At 40.8% G+C, this 16,088-nt stretch overlaps 1 protein-coding gene across 4 annotated transcripts in view; it reads right to left on the bottom strand.

Moving 5' to 3' along the window:
- Positions 1-16,088, bottom strand: part of fam20b (FAM20B glycosaminoglycan xylosylkinase) — a 109,855-nt gene that overhangs the window by 67,645 nt on the left and 26,122 nt on the right. For all 4 annotated transcript variants that reach the window (XM_072274326.1, XM_072274327.1, XM_072274329.1 and 1 more), the window contains exon 2: positions 11,582-12,075. In XM_072274326.1, coding sequence (XP_072130427.1) covers positions 11,582-11,958 — 377 coding nt within the window. In that variant the 5' untranslated portion in view covers positions 11,959-12,075. The remainder of the gene's footprint in view (positions 1-11,581; positions 12,076-16,088) is intronic.

Raw genomic sequence — 16,088 nt, 5'->3', positions numbered from 1 at the left:
ATCAACTCTGCTCTTAAACACATCTCCCCCATTTCACGTACATCTGCTCTCACTCCATCCTCCCGCCACCCCTCTAGGAATAGGGTTCCCCTGGTCCTCACCTACCACCCCACCAGCCTCCGGGTCCAACATATTATTATCCAACGGGATCCCACCACTAAGCACATCTTTCCCTCCCCCCCCCCTGCATTCCGCAGGGATCGCTCCCTACACAACTCCCTTGTCCATTCGTCCCCCCCATCCCTCCCCACTGATCTCCCTCCTGGCACTTATCCGTGTAAGCGGAACAAGTGCTACACATGCCCTTACACTTCCTCCCTTACCACCTTTCAGGGCCCCAGATGGTTCTTCCAGGTGAGGCAACACTTCACCCGTGAGTCGACTGGGGTGATATACTGCGCCCGGTGCTCCCGATGTGGCCTTTTATATATTGGCGAGACCCGACGCAGACTGGGAGACCGCTTTGCTGAACATCTACGCTCTGTCCGCCAGAGAAAGGAGGATCTCCCAGTGGCCACACATTTTAATTCCACATCCCATTCCCATTCTGACATGTCTATCCACGGCCTCCTCTACTGTAAAGATGAAGCCACACTCAGGTTGGAGGAACAACACCTTATATTCCGTCTGGGTAGCCTCCAACCTGATGGCATGAACATCGACTTATCTAACTTCCGCTAGGCCCCACCTCCCCCTCGTACCCCATCTGTTACTTATTTTTATGCACACATTCTTTCTCTCACTCTCCTTTTTCTCCCTCTGTCCCTCTGAATATACCTCTTGCCCATCCTCTGGGTCCCCCCCCCCTTGTCTTTCTTCCCGGACCTCCTGTCCCATGATCCTCTCGTATCCCCTTTTGCCAATCACCTGTCCAGCTCTTGGCTCCATCCCTCCCCCTCCTGTCTTCTCCTATCATTTTGGATCTCCCCCTCCCCCTCCAACTTTCAAATCCCTTACTCACTCTTCCTTCAGTTAGTCCTGATGAAGGGTCTCGGCCTGAAACGTCCACTGCACCTCTTCCTACAGATGCTGCCTGGCCTGCTGCGTTCACCAGCAACTTTGATGTGTAATTCACTATCCAACTGTTAGGAAATTTCGATGGCTCACTGAATGATGATTTCTCCATTTTCTTTAAAACATCAAGGCTCTGGTTCCCATTCTCCCAGTGACACAAGTATTCCTGTTCCATTTTCCCCACTGACACCAGATTCTTAATTTCCATTTTCTTAAGACCATAAGACATAGGAGCTGAATTAAGGCATTCAGCTCATCAAGAGTGTTCTGACATTCCTCACTTGCAGACCCTATTGTTGATTTATTTCTCCTTCTCAGCCTATTCTCCTGTCTTCCCCCTATAACTTTAGACTCTTACTAATCAAGAAGCTATCAACTGTCGCTTTAAATATACCCAATGCCTTGGCCTCCACAGTCATCTGTGGCAATAAATTCCACATATTTACCACCATTTAGCTAAAGAAATTCCCCTCCATCTCTATTCTAAAGGGATGTTCTTTTATTCTGATCAATGCCCTCTGGTCCTAGACTCTTCCACTACTAGAAACATCACCAAGAGCCACTGGTTCCCATGCTCCTTTTAAACACATATGTGTCCTGATTCTTGTACTCCCATGAAACTATCCCTTTTTCTATTTCACATGCTCTCTTGAAACTCGCTAGTGTGTTGGAGTATTAATTAAAAAAAAAACAGAAAAAACACAGTACTGGTTTAAATGGAGTTTCACTGTATCCTGCTCAGAACCAGTAATCCCCAATAGTCTGGTATTCTGAAACTTCGGTAGTGCCTGAGTGACACATTTTCTTAATTATTGGATATTTTCCTAATTAATACCCCAAACACACTTCCAAATTCTTTGTTTTTGTTTTGAAATGTTACACAATATTACAAAAACTTTTCAGTGAATCCAGCAAGTTTTTTAAAGGAAGTGTTTTTTTTAAAGGGTTTCAGTGAGCCAGAGGAACAAGGATAGTGAATCATTGGAGATCTTGTATGATATGATCTTTGGTCTATTTAAATGCACATTCTTAAGGGACCTTCTCAGAGCTTTATTTTCCATAATAATATTTGTGGCACCTTATCAAATGGTTTTTGAAAATTCAAATATATTATATCCACTAGTTCTTTTAAAACTTCAAAAACTCGATTAGTGTTGACAAACTTCATCTGTTCATCATATATGATTAAATCTAATATCTGACTTTCTAAGTGCACTATAACCCCTGATGGCCAGTTGCAGAGCTTATGCAACAATTATGTCAGGCTAACTTATCTACAGTTTTTTATTACTCCTTTTCTTGAACTGTAGCTTTACATTCTCTATTTGGACATTTCCATCTACCATGGCTCTTTGCATTCGGCCAAAGGTATTCTATTCTTAACCAAGCTGTTTATACCTCTTTATGCTATGGGACTCATATTTGCTAAGCAGTGTTTTATCTGGGACTTTGTCAAATACCTTCTAGCAATCTACACAAGTGATATCTGCACCATTCCCTTCATGAACATTCTCAGTGACCTTAAAAAATCCAATCAAACCTGTGCTCGCTCTCCTTATTTAACTACAAGTTTTTCAAATTTTAATTAATATTTCCCTGATTATTATTTCTAATAACTTCCCACCATGATTAATGATGAGGTTATATTTGCCAGGCACGCCCTGACATCACTTCTTGAGTGTGTCATATTTGCCATTCTTCAGTTTGACACCTGACCTGTATCTTGGAAAGGTTGAAAGATCGTAACAAGTCATTCTGCAAACTCCCTCAGCAATCAAATATACATCCCATCTGGATCAAGTAAATTACTTATTTTAAGCATTGCCAGTTTCGTAATAGCTTCTTCTCAAAGTTTTCTACTTTGTTCACTTTCTCCACAGCTTGCTTCAATAAAGATATTGGCAGCATCCTCTTCTGAAGACTGAGACAAAGTACTTAATAAATATTATAGCTCTGCTTTCCACCTCTTTGCTTTGACCACCCTATTGGTCCTACATCAGCCCTGCTTTCCTCATTGGATACAATTTTCCTGTCTAAGGAAGATTTTAGTTCTTTCTCCCCCTTATCATTTGCCATTCTCTTCTCTAATTGCTCATCTTATTTTCTTTTCCATTTCAAAGGGTCAAAGATTCATTTATTATCAAAGTATATATCTGTATATGTCTTTTCCAGATAGACATGAAGCAAAGAAAGAACATGAAAGTTGTTCAGAGAGAAACATCAAACCCAATCCCCGTACAAAAAATGATGGCATCCTGATCATCAATCCCCAAACTCCCTTCCCCCCCCTACACAAAACAAAAACATTGACCCCCCCAAACCCCCTCCCCTCACACAATACAGAAAGGAACGGGTGAAAAAGCACAGAATATAAAAACATGTCTGAAAAAGTCCACAGTCCATAAGCGCAACAGTCCAGTCCATAAACACAGAACCACAAAACATCCTCCGACATCACCGACATTCATCCAAAGAAAGGGACACCACATGAGGCAGAGGCCTACTCGTCTGCCACAGCCAACCACACAGCAAAAGGCCGCTCACAGACAAGGCAGGCTGTTGACGTTGAACTCTCACTCGCTTTCCAGTCTCAACCTTCCTTGAAGCTTTAATCAGCAAAATGGAGTCAAACATCGTGTCTCTCAGTTTCTTCGCATCGAGGCCAATCGACTACGCGTTTGCTTCCTGGAATTTTCTCCAAGACAGCAAAATGCTGGCTCACTCAATCGATCTCCAAACTGTAAATTGCAGTCACTAACAGTCTCAGAAACACATTTAAGATGAAAAACAGACATAAAAGAAATAAAATAGACGTTTTTGCGGGCTACCTGGAAGATGCCAACCCAGGGAGTGTTGTACACTGGTGCTATCTTGATTGGAAGGCTACTCCCAGTTTACCAAATCCAGCCTACCAATTCTATGAATTATTCATCTGGTATATGTATCAGACAACAACATTCCCTCTGTTCATGACATGAATCTTGCATTTCCTCTTTTTTTCCCCCATCCTATCAATGCTTTCCACAACCAATATTAAACTGACATGGCTTGTCTTTCTGCCTCCTTTTGAACAAGTTTTCATTTCCCCAATCCTCTGGCTCACCTGTGGACAACTGACTTTGTTCCCTGTCTTTTCATTCCCATGGGAATGTGCCCAAACAGTACTTTCTAGATTATGAGAACACTCAGTCCTCTTTTATTGTCATTTAGAAATGCATACATACATTAAGAAATGATACAGTGTTTCTCTGGCATGATAGCACAGAAAACAAGACAGACCAAAGACTAACACTATTATATCAGATGGTTACAGCAGTGCAAAGCAATACCATAATTTGATGAAGAACAGTCCATAGGCACAGTAAAAAAATAGCCTCAAAGTCCCCAAGTCGATCGACTCCCGAGTCCCCATAGCGGTGGCAAAAGGGAGAAACTCCCTGCCATAAACCTCCAGGCACCGTCAACTTGCTGATACCTTGGAAGCAGCCGACCACAGCTGACCCTGAGTCCATCCGTCCGAAAACTCTGAGCTTCCGAGCAGCCTCTCTGATACAGCCTCCCGAGCACCATCGACCTCTCCCCATCAACACACAAAGCCGAGGATTTCGAGGCCTACAGCTCCAGAGATTCCGGTTACTACACAGTAGCAGCGGTAGCAAAGCAGACATTTCAGAAGTTTTCCAGATGTTCCGCCATGCTCTCCCGTCTTTGTCCATCAAATCAGGAATTGTGCACGGTCCCCTACTTGACAGATAACAGATATTCATCACCGGAGAGGCCGCGTGCGCTGTCGTCACGCCGCCATCTTCTCCCGTTAGCATCTCTTTAAGTACCTCCAATTTTTCATTGCAGTTTCACCTGACCTCCAGTTTAAGATGGCTCTAACGATGGTTCATAAACCAAGAAATACACCTAAGTACTTTATTAATAATACCTTTTCTGTGGAAAATTGTGGTAAACAATCACCGCAAACAATGAAAAGACAAGCGAAGGCCAGGCTGATCCAAGGGCCAAGGTGTGTGGGTACAAGACAGAGTCGGAACAGGGTCAAGGCATGTTCGAGGAGAAATGGATGGATTTGTAAAAATCAAGTATGGCCAGAACTTGGTGGCAGGTCCAGACCCAGAGCATATTGAAGCAAAAGGGCCTGGGTCTTAGTTCAAGGGACATTCTGGTGCTTGGACAATTTAAAACGCTGGGCGGTATGGATTAAAAAGGCTGGGTGTCTCGAACCGGAGGCAAGGGTCAAGCCAGTTCTACTCACTATTCCGCCCTCCACGGCACTGAAGCTGAGGCTGTGGTCTACTCCAGGCTTTGTGTCAACAAGCTTCGCAATGATTTGCCCTGCTGTGTGATGAATTAAGGCTGAGGCTGTGAGCCTGCTCTGGGTTTTGTGTTTATGGATTCACTTCAGATCTGAATGCTGTTGCTTGCTTTTATTTTGTTTGCATGATTTGTGTTTTTTTCTCTCTCTGCATGTGTTAAGTCATTCTTTTCAAATGGGTTCTTTCAGGTTTCTTGTTTTGTGGCTGCCTGTATGGAGACGAATCTCAAGATTGTATAATTTATACATCATCATCATCAGGTGCCATGCCCAGATTGAGCTTTGACTGCCATGGCCCACACATTCCTGTTTTGGGTTAAGTGGATCAATTCACTGGTATTCATTTCCAGTTCTCTGGCTGCTGTCTCTATCATCATTTGTCTTTGCCTTCCTCTTGCTTTCTTCCGTTCAATCTTCCCCATAATTACCGTGCATTCTAACTACTCTTTCCTAATCACATGTCCAATGAAGTCACATTGCCTTTTCATGATCTTGTATATTATTTCTCTTTTTGTGCTTGCTCTGTTCATGACATTCTCGTTAGATATTCATTTCGTCCATGACATTCTTTGCATCCTCCTCAAAAACCACATCTCTGCTGCTTCAATTTGTTTCCTCATGTTACTAGATGTTGTCCAACATTCTGATCCATATAACATAACTGGATAAACGAAACATTTCAGTACTCTGAGGTGGGTTGTCATGCCTAGTCTAGGGTTGGTCATTATACTCTTCATTCTTGTAAAGGTGTCTTTTGCCATCCCTTTTCTTCTTTTGATATCCATGTCACACCTGCCATCTGATGTCACCCAGCTTCCAAAGTAGCAAAAGTTCTGTACTTGTTTTATGTCTTCCCCGTTTATTTTCAGCCTGCAGATTGGATTCTCCTTTTTGGATATCACCATACATTCTGTCTTTTTGCGACTGATAGATAGACCCATTTTTGCACTTTCTTCAACAATTATATCAATTAAGTTTTGTAGTTCTTCCTCCGTACTTGCAATTAACACAATGTCATCCGCATATCTGAAATTATTAATGTTTTCACTGCCAACTTTCATTCCCAAGACGTTTCTTATTTTTTGTAATATTTTTTCACTGTACACATTAAACAAATCAGGGGAGAAAACACACCTTTGTCTAACACCTCTCTTGATTTTCGTAAACTGACTCACTTCTCCATCTATTCTTACAGTGGCAGTTTGTTCCCAGTACAGATTTCTGATTAGGCACAGATCTTTCGAATCTAGATCTAGAGTTTCCTGTAATATTTCAAATAACTTATTGTGCTTCACTCTATCAAATGCTTTTGTGTAGTCGATAAAACAAACAAATCTTTTTGCACTTGAATAGCTCGTTCTGATAGTATCCTTAACATCAATATCGCGTTTCTTGTACCTTTGTCTTTCACAAAACCACATTGTTCTTTACCTATTTCAGCTTGTATCTTACTTTTAGCTCTTGTCATCACAATTCTTAGAAGTTATCTTAGTGATATGACTCATTAAACTTATGGTCCTATGTAATCACATTCTATTGATCCAGATTTCTTAGGAAGAGTGATAAATACTGATTTTTTTCATGCCTTCTGGTATTATTCCAGTCTCATAAATGTCATTGATTAAATCAGTAAGTTTTTCAATTCCATAATCTTCAATGGCGATAATTTGTTCTATTACTAATTCATCAGAATCCGTTGCCTTTCCTTTCTTCTTCATCTTACTTATTGCATTACGGACCAGATTTTAAAATACTTGGACCTTCAATGTTCTTCTTAATTTCTGGTTTTTCACTCGATCGCCTTCAAACAATTCCTGAATATACTTCATCCATCTGTTCATAATCTCATCTTTTTCCATGATAATGGTACCGTCCTTTGCTTTCAAACATCCACCTGAAGAACAGAGGAGCTTTTTGCCAGTGATATTCTTGATTTGTTGATGTACTCTTTTTGGATCAGAAATAAGGATTCTTTCTAGTTGCTCACATTCCTGGTTCAACCATTCTTCTTTGGCTTTTTGACATAAGCTTTTAACTTTTTTATCTAAAAACTTATATTCCACAGGAATTGCTTTCTTCAGTCTCCTTTCTCCCATTAGATTTTTGATTTCATTTGTCATACATTTATTCTTTGCACTTTTTTCTTTTTTAGTAATCACTGACTTTGCTGATTCTACCAAGGCATCCTTCAGAGAGTTAAACTTCATTTCTACATGATTCCTATCATCTTCAACAGATTCTATTTCTAGACTTTGAAATCTATTCCTTACTTCAATTGTAAATTTTTGTCTTAAGTTTTCTTCTTTAATTAATTGCGAGGGATTATTCAGGTTTTTACTTCTTAAGTTTTTTAAGTTTTACTTTTACATGACATATTACTGGGTCACTGGGTTAAGGTCACTATTCTGTACCTGGATATGTTTTGCATTGAGTCACTGAGTTTCTAAATCTTTGGTTTATAGTAATAAAGTCAACTTGATTTCTGGTGCTATCACCTGGACTTTTCCAGATCCACAAGCGCCTTGGATGGTTTTTAAAGTAGGTATTCATAATGACCTGATTATTCACCTTGCACCATTCTACCCATTTCTCACCTCTTTCATTTCTTTCCCCTAGTCCAAATTTTCCTATGGTATTTCCATCCGCACCTTGTCCTACTTTAGCATTTAGATCTCCCATGCCAATAACAATATCTTGAGATTTGCATCCATTCTTTGCCTGTTCAAGCTCTTCATAGAATTTTCTTTGATAATAAATGTACTTTGTACGTTTGTACTTTGTCAATTTTGATTTCATTTTACCCTTTTCATCTCTTTGAAGTTAGCTCCCCTCCAGTTAAATTGTTTTACTACAAATAGATCGCCACTTTTTTACCCCCATTATAATCTAACCCTTAGGAGTGTTGATACTGTTCTCCACACGTTTTCCTATATATACACGTGGTCTACTGAGCCCATTTTCTACAACCATAACTATCAATGTAAATACAACTATCAATGCCTTCATCTTCATTGAGCCAAAACACATTGATCAAGAAAGTTCTCCTAAGCATACTTCGTAAGTTAAAGATTGCCAAAGACAGAATAGGATTTAGTTTAGTTATGGATATGGTAGGGTGGGGGGGAGGGGAAAAGGCAGGTAGACCTTAAATTAGGAATGTGTGAGGTGTATGTACTTTGGGAGATCAAATGTGAAGGGAAAGAACACAGTTAATGGTAGGACACTTAATGGCATCGACATACAGAGGGATCTTAAATTCCAAGTGACGGTTCTCCAGAAGTGGCTGATATGGTATATGGTATGCTGGCCTTTATGCTAGCCAGAAGTGGCTGATATGGTATATGGTATGCTAGCCTTTATGCTAGCCAGAAGTGGCTGATATGGTATATGGTATGCTGGCTTTCATTGGTTCAGCTACTGAGTTCAAGAATCAATAAGTTTCAGCTTTATAAAAATCTGGTTAGGTCACATCTAGAGTATTGAATTCATTTCTAGTCACCCCATTATAGCAAGGATGTGGAGGCTTTGGAGAAGCTGCTGTACAGGTTTAAAATATTGCTGCCTGGATTAGGTGGGGGGTGGTTTGTGTTATAAGGAGAGGTTGAACAAACTAGAATTTTTTTCTCTGGAGTGCTGAGTGCCTGGAATGTGCTACCAGGGGGAGTGGTAGAGGCAGATATGATAGGGGATTTTAAAAAGCTCTCAAGACACATTAAGGTGCAGACAATGGAGGAATATGGACCAGGTACAGACAGACAAATTACACTAATTAGGGGTAATTAGCTTAGTTTTGATTTGGTAATCATTTAGTGATCATTTAGTAATGATCACTGTCACTTCTATTCAATGTGGTCACTATGCCCCTTCTTTCTGTTGCAACATACTGAGGGTCATTTCCCTGTCGGCCTTCCATGTTCTAGGCTTCACTGCCAGGTCATACAAGTCATTGCTTTTGAGGTACAACACATTCATCTTAATCAGATTTGGACACAGTTCTTCACTGAAATGCTGATTCAGCCACAACTAAGGATTCAATAAAACATTCTGATGAATTGTCATGGTCTGTTGGCTAAACAGATACTGTCTGGACTGCTAAGCATTTATGTTTCTTTTATTTCAATAGTACATCCTTGCTTCTGAACTGTTAAGTCTCAATTGATATTTCTATTTATGAAATAAATGCTCTCCCACATTTCTAGACCAAATCTGTTTTGTCCAAAAGCATCTTTGCATTGAAGTTCCTCTGTCCTGTTCAGAGTCATACAGCCTGACTGATATGCAGACAAGTCTAGACGAGGAGTTGCATGGAGGGTGGGAGGCTTAACAACATCTATTTTAATCCCAGGAGTCCCACAGATAAGAAAGATGAGCTGAGAGCATGGTTCAGCACATGGAATTATGAAATTGCTGCAATCTCAGAAATGTAAGTGAGGGAAGGGCGGCTCCATATTCTGGGGCAAAAAGTTTCAGATGTGACAGAAAGGGATTTAAAAGAGTGTGTTGCAAGGAAGGACTTCTTCTCCCTTCCTTTCAATGAAGGGTATCAGCTAAAACATTGACTGTTCATTCCTCTCCATAGATGCTGCCTGACCTGCTTAGTTCCTCCAGCATCTTACATGGGTAAATTGTCAAAATATTTCCCCACAGTAAGAGGGTAAAGGTTTATGAAAGTTAAGAGGAATAAAGAGGTTATGAGAGTTAAGCTTTTTTTCCTGCACAAAGAATGACTCATACCCGAAACAGGTCGCTAGAGGAGGTGGTGGAATCAAATAAAGTTACCTCAAGCCATGCAGGCAAAAATTTAAGTAAACAACGCAGAGGAGGATATGGTCCAAATGCAATCAAACAGGATTGGTACAGATGGGTAAAGAAGTCAGGTCAGAGGGCCTGTTTCTGAGATACACAAGTCTGACAAACTATCCTAAAACTCAGGAAAAATGAGTGAGTACATAGGTTTCAGTTAATGCACATCTGAAAGAGAACTTAAAACACCATAACTTTTAAAACAAGAGCTGGGAATTGAAGGTAACTTGTATCATTCACTTTTGGCCATGTGAATATGATGGACTAAATTATCTCTTTCTGCACTCTAAATGTTTTTGTCCAACCTTGGACAACATTGATCACCATGATCCAAGAATTTGAAGTACTCCAAATATGAGTCCCAGCATCAACAGCAGTTGGTAACTTCTGCGACCGTGAATATTTAAATATAAATGCTCTTCTACGCAGTTTACATTGGGCACTAAGCTGTTCAAAATATATGGACTGAGAGCAGGGTCAATCAGAGCAAATGTTCAAATATTAGCACTTTGAGGCAAAATTATACATTACAAAAAGGCAAGACTTATTAATGTCTCAAATAACCTCTAGTCCACTACACCAAAATAAAAGATGGAGGCACAAGACTACTGATGCCAGAACCTGAGCAAAAACAAAACACTATTGAGGAATTCTGTGCATCAGGCACTATTTGCGGAGGGAATTGAGCAGTTGACATTGAGTTTCTCCAACAGTGTTTTTTGCTAGAACAAAATGCAGGATGCATTAAGTTTACTTAATTTTTGATATTCCATAACCAACCCCAGCAAAAAATAAATAGGCCAAAGCAAAAATGGAAATGTTCAAATATTACCAACCTGTAAGATTAAAAAAAATTCAGATGAATATTTTTCTCAACCAGTATTCCTCAAAATCCTCTTATCACAGAGATACAGATACAATTTTCCACCTTTGATACTAATTATTGAAAGAAATAGATTTTGGTGTATCATAGCAACACAAGAATTATCATGTCTGTTTTTTTAAAAACCAATTTTCTCATCGCAACAATACTTACTGATTAAAAAAATCCATTTGGAGAATGAGTAGAAATGAGAGGTTGGGAGCAGTGGGGCACAAGATCACTCACAACTAGACTTTAATGAGTTTCATACATTTTCAAATCTGGAATGAACTGGACTTCAAATCTGTTCATACAATTACTAAGTTATTACAGCATGTAAGGTGTTAATTTCATCATTTTACTAATGATGGCTCTGCAGACATTAGTGCCTTTTCATAGGGTATACCAAAAGGTACAGGAACTTGTTACAATATTGCGTAAGCAGCAACATCAAGACATTTTTATGCTTGCATAGAAATATTTCAGGGGATGCAACATTTTGGGTAAAAAGACAGAAAAAGAGAGGGAGGAAGTCCTACAGTTTAATATCATTAAGGTGTGTGTATAGAAATAAATACCTTTTAGGTTTGAACACAACCTTCTGACCACCTTCAAGAACAAGCAGAGCTTTCAGCTGGGTTCCTTTGTAGCCCACATCAGCCTTGATTATCTTTTTGGTGGCCATAGCATGTAAAATGGCTCCAAGCTCTGGAGTTTCTTCGGGATACACCTCCCTGGGAACAACCCACTGCGCTGCAATTTCCCATGGTGACTGTAGAGTGTGCTCCAGATTGGGATTCAGTTCAATTTTAAGATTATCCATCATACGCTGGAAAGAATGTTGATCCTCTCGATTAGTTGCAGATGAGTCTGAATTGTCAATCAGGAACACTTTAGTGAAAATAAAAATAACTAGAAGGATAGCTAGTAAAACAACACGCTGCTTTAACTTCATGATGTCCTCTGTTCCAAAATGGCATCAGATATTGCAAATAGTCTCAAAATGACGACTGCGGACCAACGCCAAATTCAGTTGAACTTCCCAATCATACACATGCCAGCAACAGACACTCTGAAAGAAAAATAGATCATTAATACTTTTCAAAATACTTCACATCACAAACACAAATAATAGGTTAAAACCATACACTATAGATTTGATCTGCCCATCAAAACAATTTACCATGATTTACCATGGGCAAATACAGTAACAGTGAGGGCAGCATTGTTACTGCACCAGGGATCTAGATACAATGTCTGCGTGGAGTTTGTAAATTTCCAGTACGTGCTCCAGATCTTCGCACAATCCAAAGATGTGCCGGTAGATTAATTGCCTACTGTAAATTACTCCTTAGTGAAAGAAAGTGGGGAAAAAAATCAATGTGTTAGTTAATAAGCAAATAAGAGAAAATAAAGTAGCAAGGAAATAAGGAGATGGGACTGATGGGATTGCTTGGTAACAGGTATAGACTTGATTGCCATGTTGTGCTAGATAATAAGCACATTTAATCGATAATTCTCCTTGAATCAATTCACAGTTCCACTGCTGCTTAGGGCAAAGAAAATAAGCATCTAAAGAACACAATACCAGTCAGTGAACAATATGAAGAGCAGGCATTAGAAGGGATGCAATTTAATGATAAAACAAACATTTTATCTGGTTTTCCAGTACACCAGAACTTAATTGGTAAAATAATCTCAACAGATCTCATTTAAGCACAGTCTTAAGGTGGTAGTTTAATAAGTCTATATGATTTATGAAATAACTGAGAGGAGAGACTTCCCGAACCTTGTGATGAAGAAAAGTCGAAACTGCTGACGCCGGTTCCAGCTGAGAAATACCTTTTCCGAAGGTGTGACGCAGAATAAGAGTTCTCAAAGTAACTGACCTTTCTGCTGGAAGCAGTCATCACACAATACCCAAGCTGTGTAAGAGTTAACAAAACGTGCGTGCCATGTATGGATGGTTCCAAGTGTCAGTCACACCTGTAATACGCCGAATGCCGCTGGTTAACCCCAATTCCTCTGGGGTTCGTTCGGATTCTTCACTCTCACTTCTTCTCCGATGGCGTAACTACCAACGGTGAGTTCCCACCAAAACGAACTACGCAATAACTGCTGTCTCCCCTTATATACCAGTTAGAACATGCCATCACGTGACATCACATTACCCCACTATCACAAGACAATTACATCATTCCAATGGCACGAGACCATTACATCATTCCAATAACATAAGACAATTACATCATTTCAAGAGATACTCACGGGACAGGTAACACCTCCTTCCAAGAAAAGAAAATTTTGATCTAAATTTACAAAATTGCACAGTACACATACAATATCTCAAGGGATATTGCAACTCTGATAAAGAAGAAGAGGGAGTTGTATGACATGTATAGGAAGCAGGGAGTAAATAAGGTGCTTGAGGAGTATAAGTGCAAGAAAATACTTAAGAAAGAAATCAGGAGGGCTAAAAGAAGACATGAGGTTGCCTTGGCAGTTAAAGTGAAGGATAACCCAAAGAGCTTTTACAGGTATATTAAGAGCAAAAGGACTGTAAGGGATAAAATTGGGCCTCTTGAAGATCAGAGTGGTGGGCTATGTGCGGAACCAAAGGAAATGGGGGAGATCTTAAATAGGTTTTTTGCGACTGTATTTACTAAGGAAACTGGCATGAAGTCTATGGAATTAAGGGAAACAAGTAGTGAGATCATGGAAACTGTACAGATCGAAAAGGAGGAGGTCCTTGCTGTCTTGAGGAAAATTAAAGTGGATAAATACCCGGGACCTGACAGGGTGTTCCCTCGGACCTTGAGGGAGACTAGTGCTGAAATTGCAGGGGCCCTGGCAGAAATATTTAAAATGTCGCTGTCTAAAGGTGAGGTTCTGGAGGATTGGACAGTGGCTCATGTTGTTCTGTTGTTTAAAAAAGGATCAGAAAGTAATCCGGGAAATTATAGGCCATTAAATTTAACGTTGGTAGTGGGTAAATTATTGGAGGGAGTACTAAGAGACAGAATCTATGAGCATTTGGATAGACAGGGTCTTATTAGGGAGAGTCAACATGGCTTTGTGCGTGGTAGGTCATGTTTGACCAATCTGTTGGAGTTTTTCGAGGAGGTTACCAGGAAAGTGGATGAAGGGAAGGCAGTGGATATTGTCTACATGGACTTCAGTAAGGCCTTTGACAAGGTCCCACATGGGAGGTTAGTTAGGAAAATTCAGTCACTAGGTATACATGGAGAGGTGGTAAATTGGATTAGACATTGGCTCAATGGAAGAAGCCAAAGAGTGGTAGTAGAGAATTGCTTCTCCGAGTGGAGGCCTGTGACTAGTGGTGTGCCACAGGGATCAGTGCTGGGTCCATTGTTATTTGTCATCTATATCAATGATCTGGATGATAATGTGGTAAATTGGATCGCAAATTTGCTGATGATACAAAGATTGGAGGTGTAGTAGACAGTGAGGAAGGTTTTCAGAGCCTGCAGAGGGACTTGGACCAGCTGGAAAAATGGGCTGAAAAATGGCAGATGGAGTTTAATACAGACAAGTGTGAGGTATTGCATGTTGGAAGGACAAACCAAGGTAGAACATACAGGGTTAATGGTAAGGCACTGAGGAGTGCAGTGGAACAGAGGGATCTGGGAATACAGATACAAGATTCCCTAAAAGTGGCGTCACAGGTAGATAGGGTCGTAAAGAGAGCTTTTGGTATATTGGCCTTTATTAATTGTTACGTACCCCGTAACTGGGTTGCCAAACCAGCAGAAATGGATCACTCAGTTGGAGTCTGGATTACTAGAACTAAGAAAGTTTTATTAAAGAAACAAGCAACACAGTAATCGAAAGGATAATAAATGCAACAGTTCAGCAATCATAAACACACATGTGCACAGAATTAAGATAACAGCATCAATCAAGCTCTATCGTTGTCTAGGGGTAAATGACCAATTTCAAAGTGACACAAAGTTCAGTCCAATTCAGTTCAGTTTGCAGTAATCGTTGCCATGGCGATGGACAACGTGGGGGGAGGGAGAGAGAGAGAACGGGAACGACTGATCATTCAGAACTGCTTCCACTCACAGACCGGCGATATTGCTCACAAGCAGCTTTTGGGCAGGTCCTTTGTGATGTCACCTGAGGTCACCAACTGTGACCCCTCCTCCAGATGCGGTCGATCCTCTGCAGTGAACCTGGCACCCAAGCGAGGGTGGATACACACCGGGTTCCCGCTGATCGTACCTTTCCACCCTGTGCGTTTGAGGCTGATCCCCCGATCAGCTGTCCAAGAGCTTCCTACCGACTTGTGAGAGGCGCACTGCTTCCAGGGTCTTGTTACCTCGACTGTCGTGTGTGTCCTGCCTTAGCGAACCTGTCCCTTTTTATCCCCCTCCTGGGGTATCGCCTGTCCATCACTTCAAATAGTTCAGGGTTCAAAGGGGGAGCTGCTGCAGACAGCTCTCTCTCCCGTCCCTTCATTACACACCTCCAGATCGCCTGTCCATCACTTCAAACAGTTCAGGGTTCAAAGGGGGAGCCGCTCTAGACAGCTCTCTCTCCTGTCCCTTCATTATACATCTCCAGATGCTGCTTCGTTGTTCCTTATCTCTCCCTCCCCTGAGGACAGGTGGCAGACCAACTGCTGATGCCACTGGTGCTAGCCCAGGCCAGCAAACATCTTAATTTATGTGTATTCTCGTCACACTTCCCCCTTTTAAGGATTTTTACCGGGAGGTAAAAATTACAAACATGAATACATTATTTGATACACACACAAATATACATCTTTATCAGCTATTTGGCTAACACAGCGAGTTTGAAGTTGTCAACACCTTGACAGACAGTCATCACATGTTCTGTTCCTTTTATATGTGTTATTAAAAATCCCTTAGATCAGGCTCCAACTCAGCAAACTTCATAGTGGCCAAAAACACTGATGAATTGCGATCAATGTAACCTCTCATTTGGTTTTGTCCCAGACCACAATAACAAGGGTCGTCCCATTCCGACTCAGTTTTCTCTCGCAAGGGCTTAGTAGGAGGGGGAGGGGTAGTGACCACAGAGTTATTGCAAAACTTCCTA

Source organism: Mobula birostris, chromosome 12 (assembly GCF_030028105.1).
Source record: "Mobula birostris isolate sMobBir1 chromosome 12, sMobBir1.hap1, whole genome shotgun sequence".
Lineage (NCBI taxonomy): Eukaryota > Metazoa > Chordata > Chondrichthyes > Myliobatiformes > Myliobatidae > Mobula > Mobula birostris.
The sequence above is the reverse complement of the archived record's forward strand: the minus strand, read 5'-3'. Positions and strand labels throughout refer to the sequence as shown.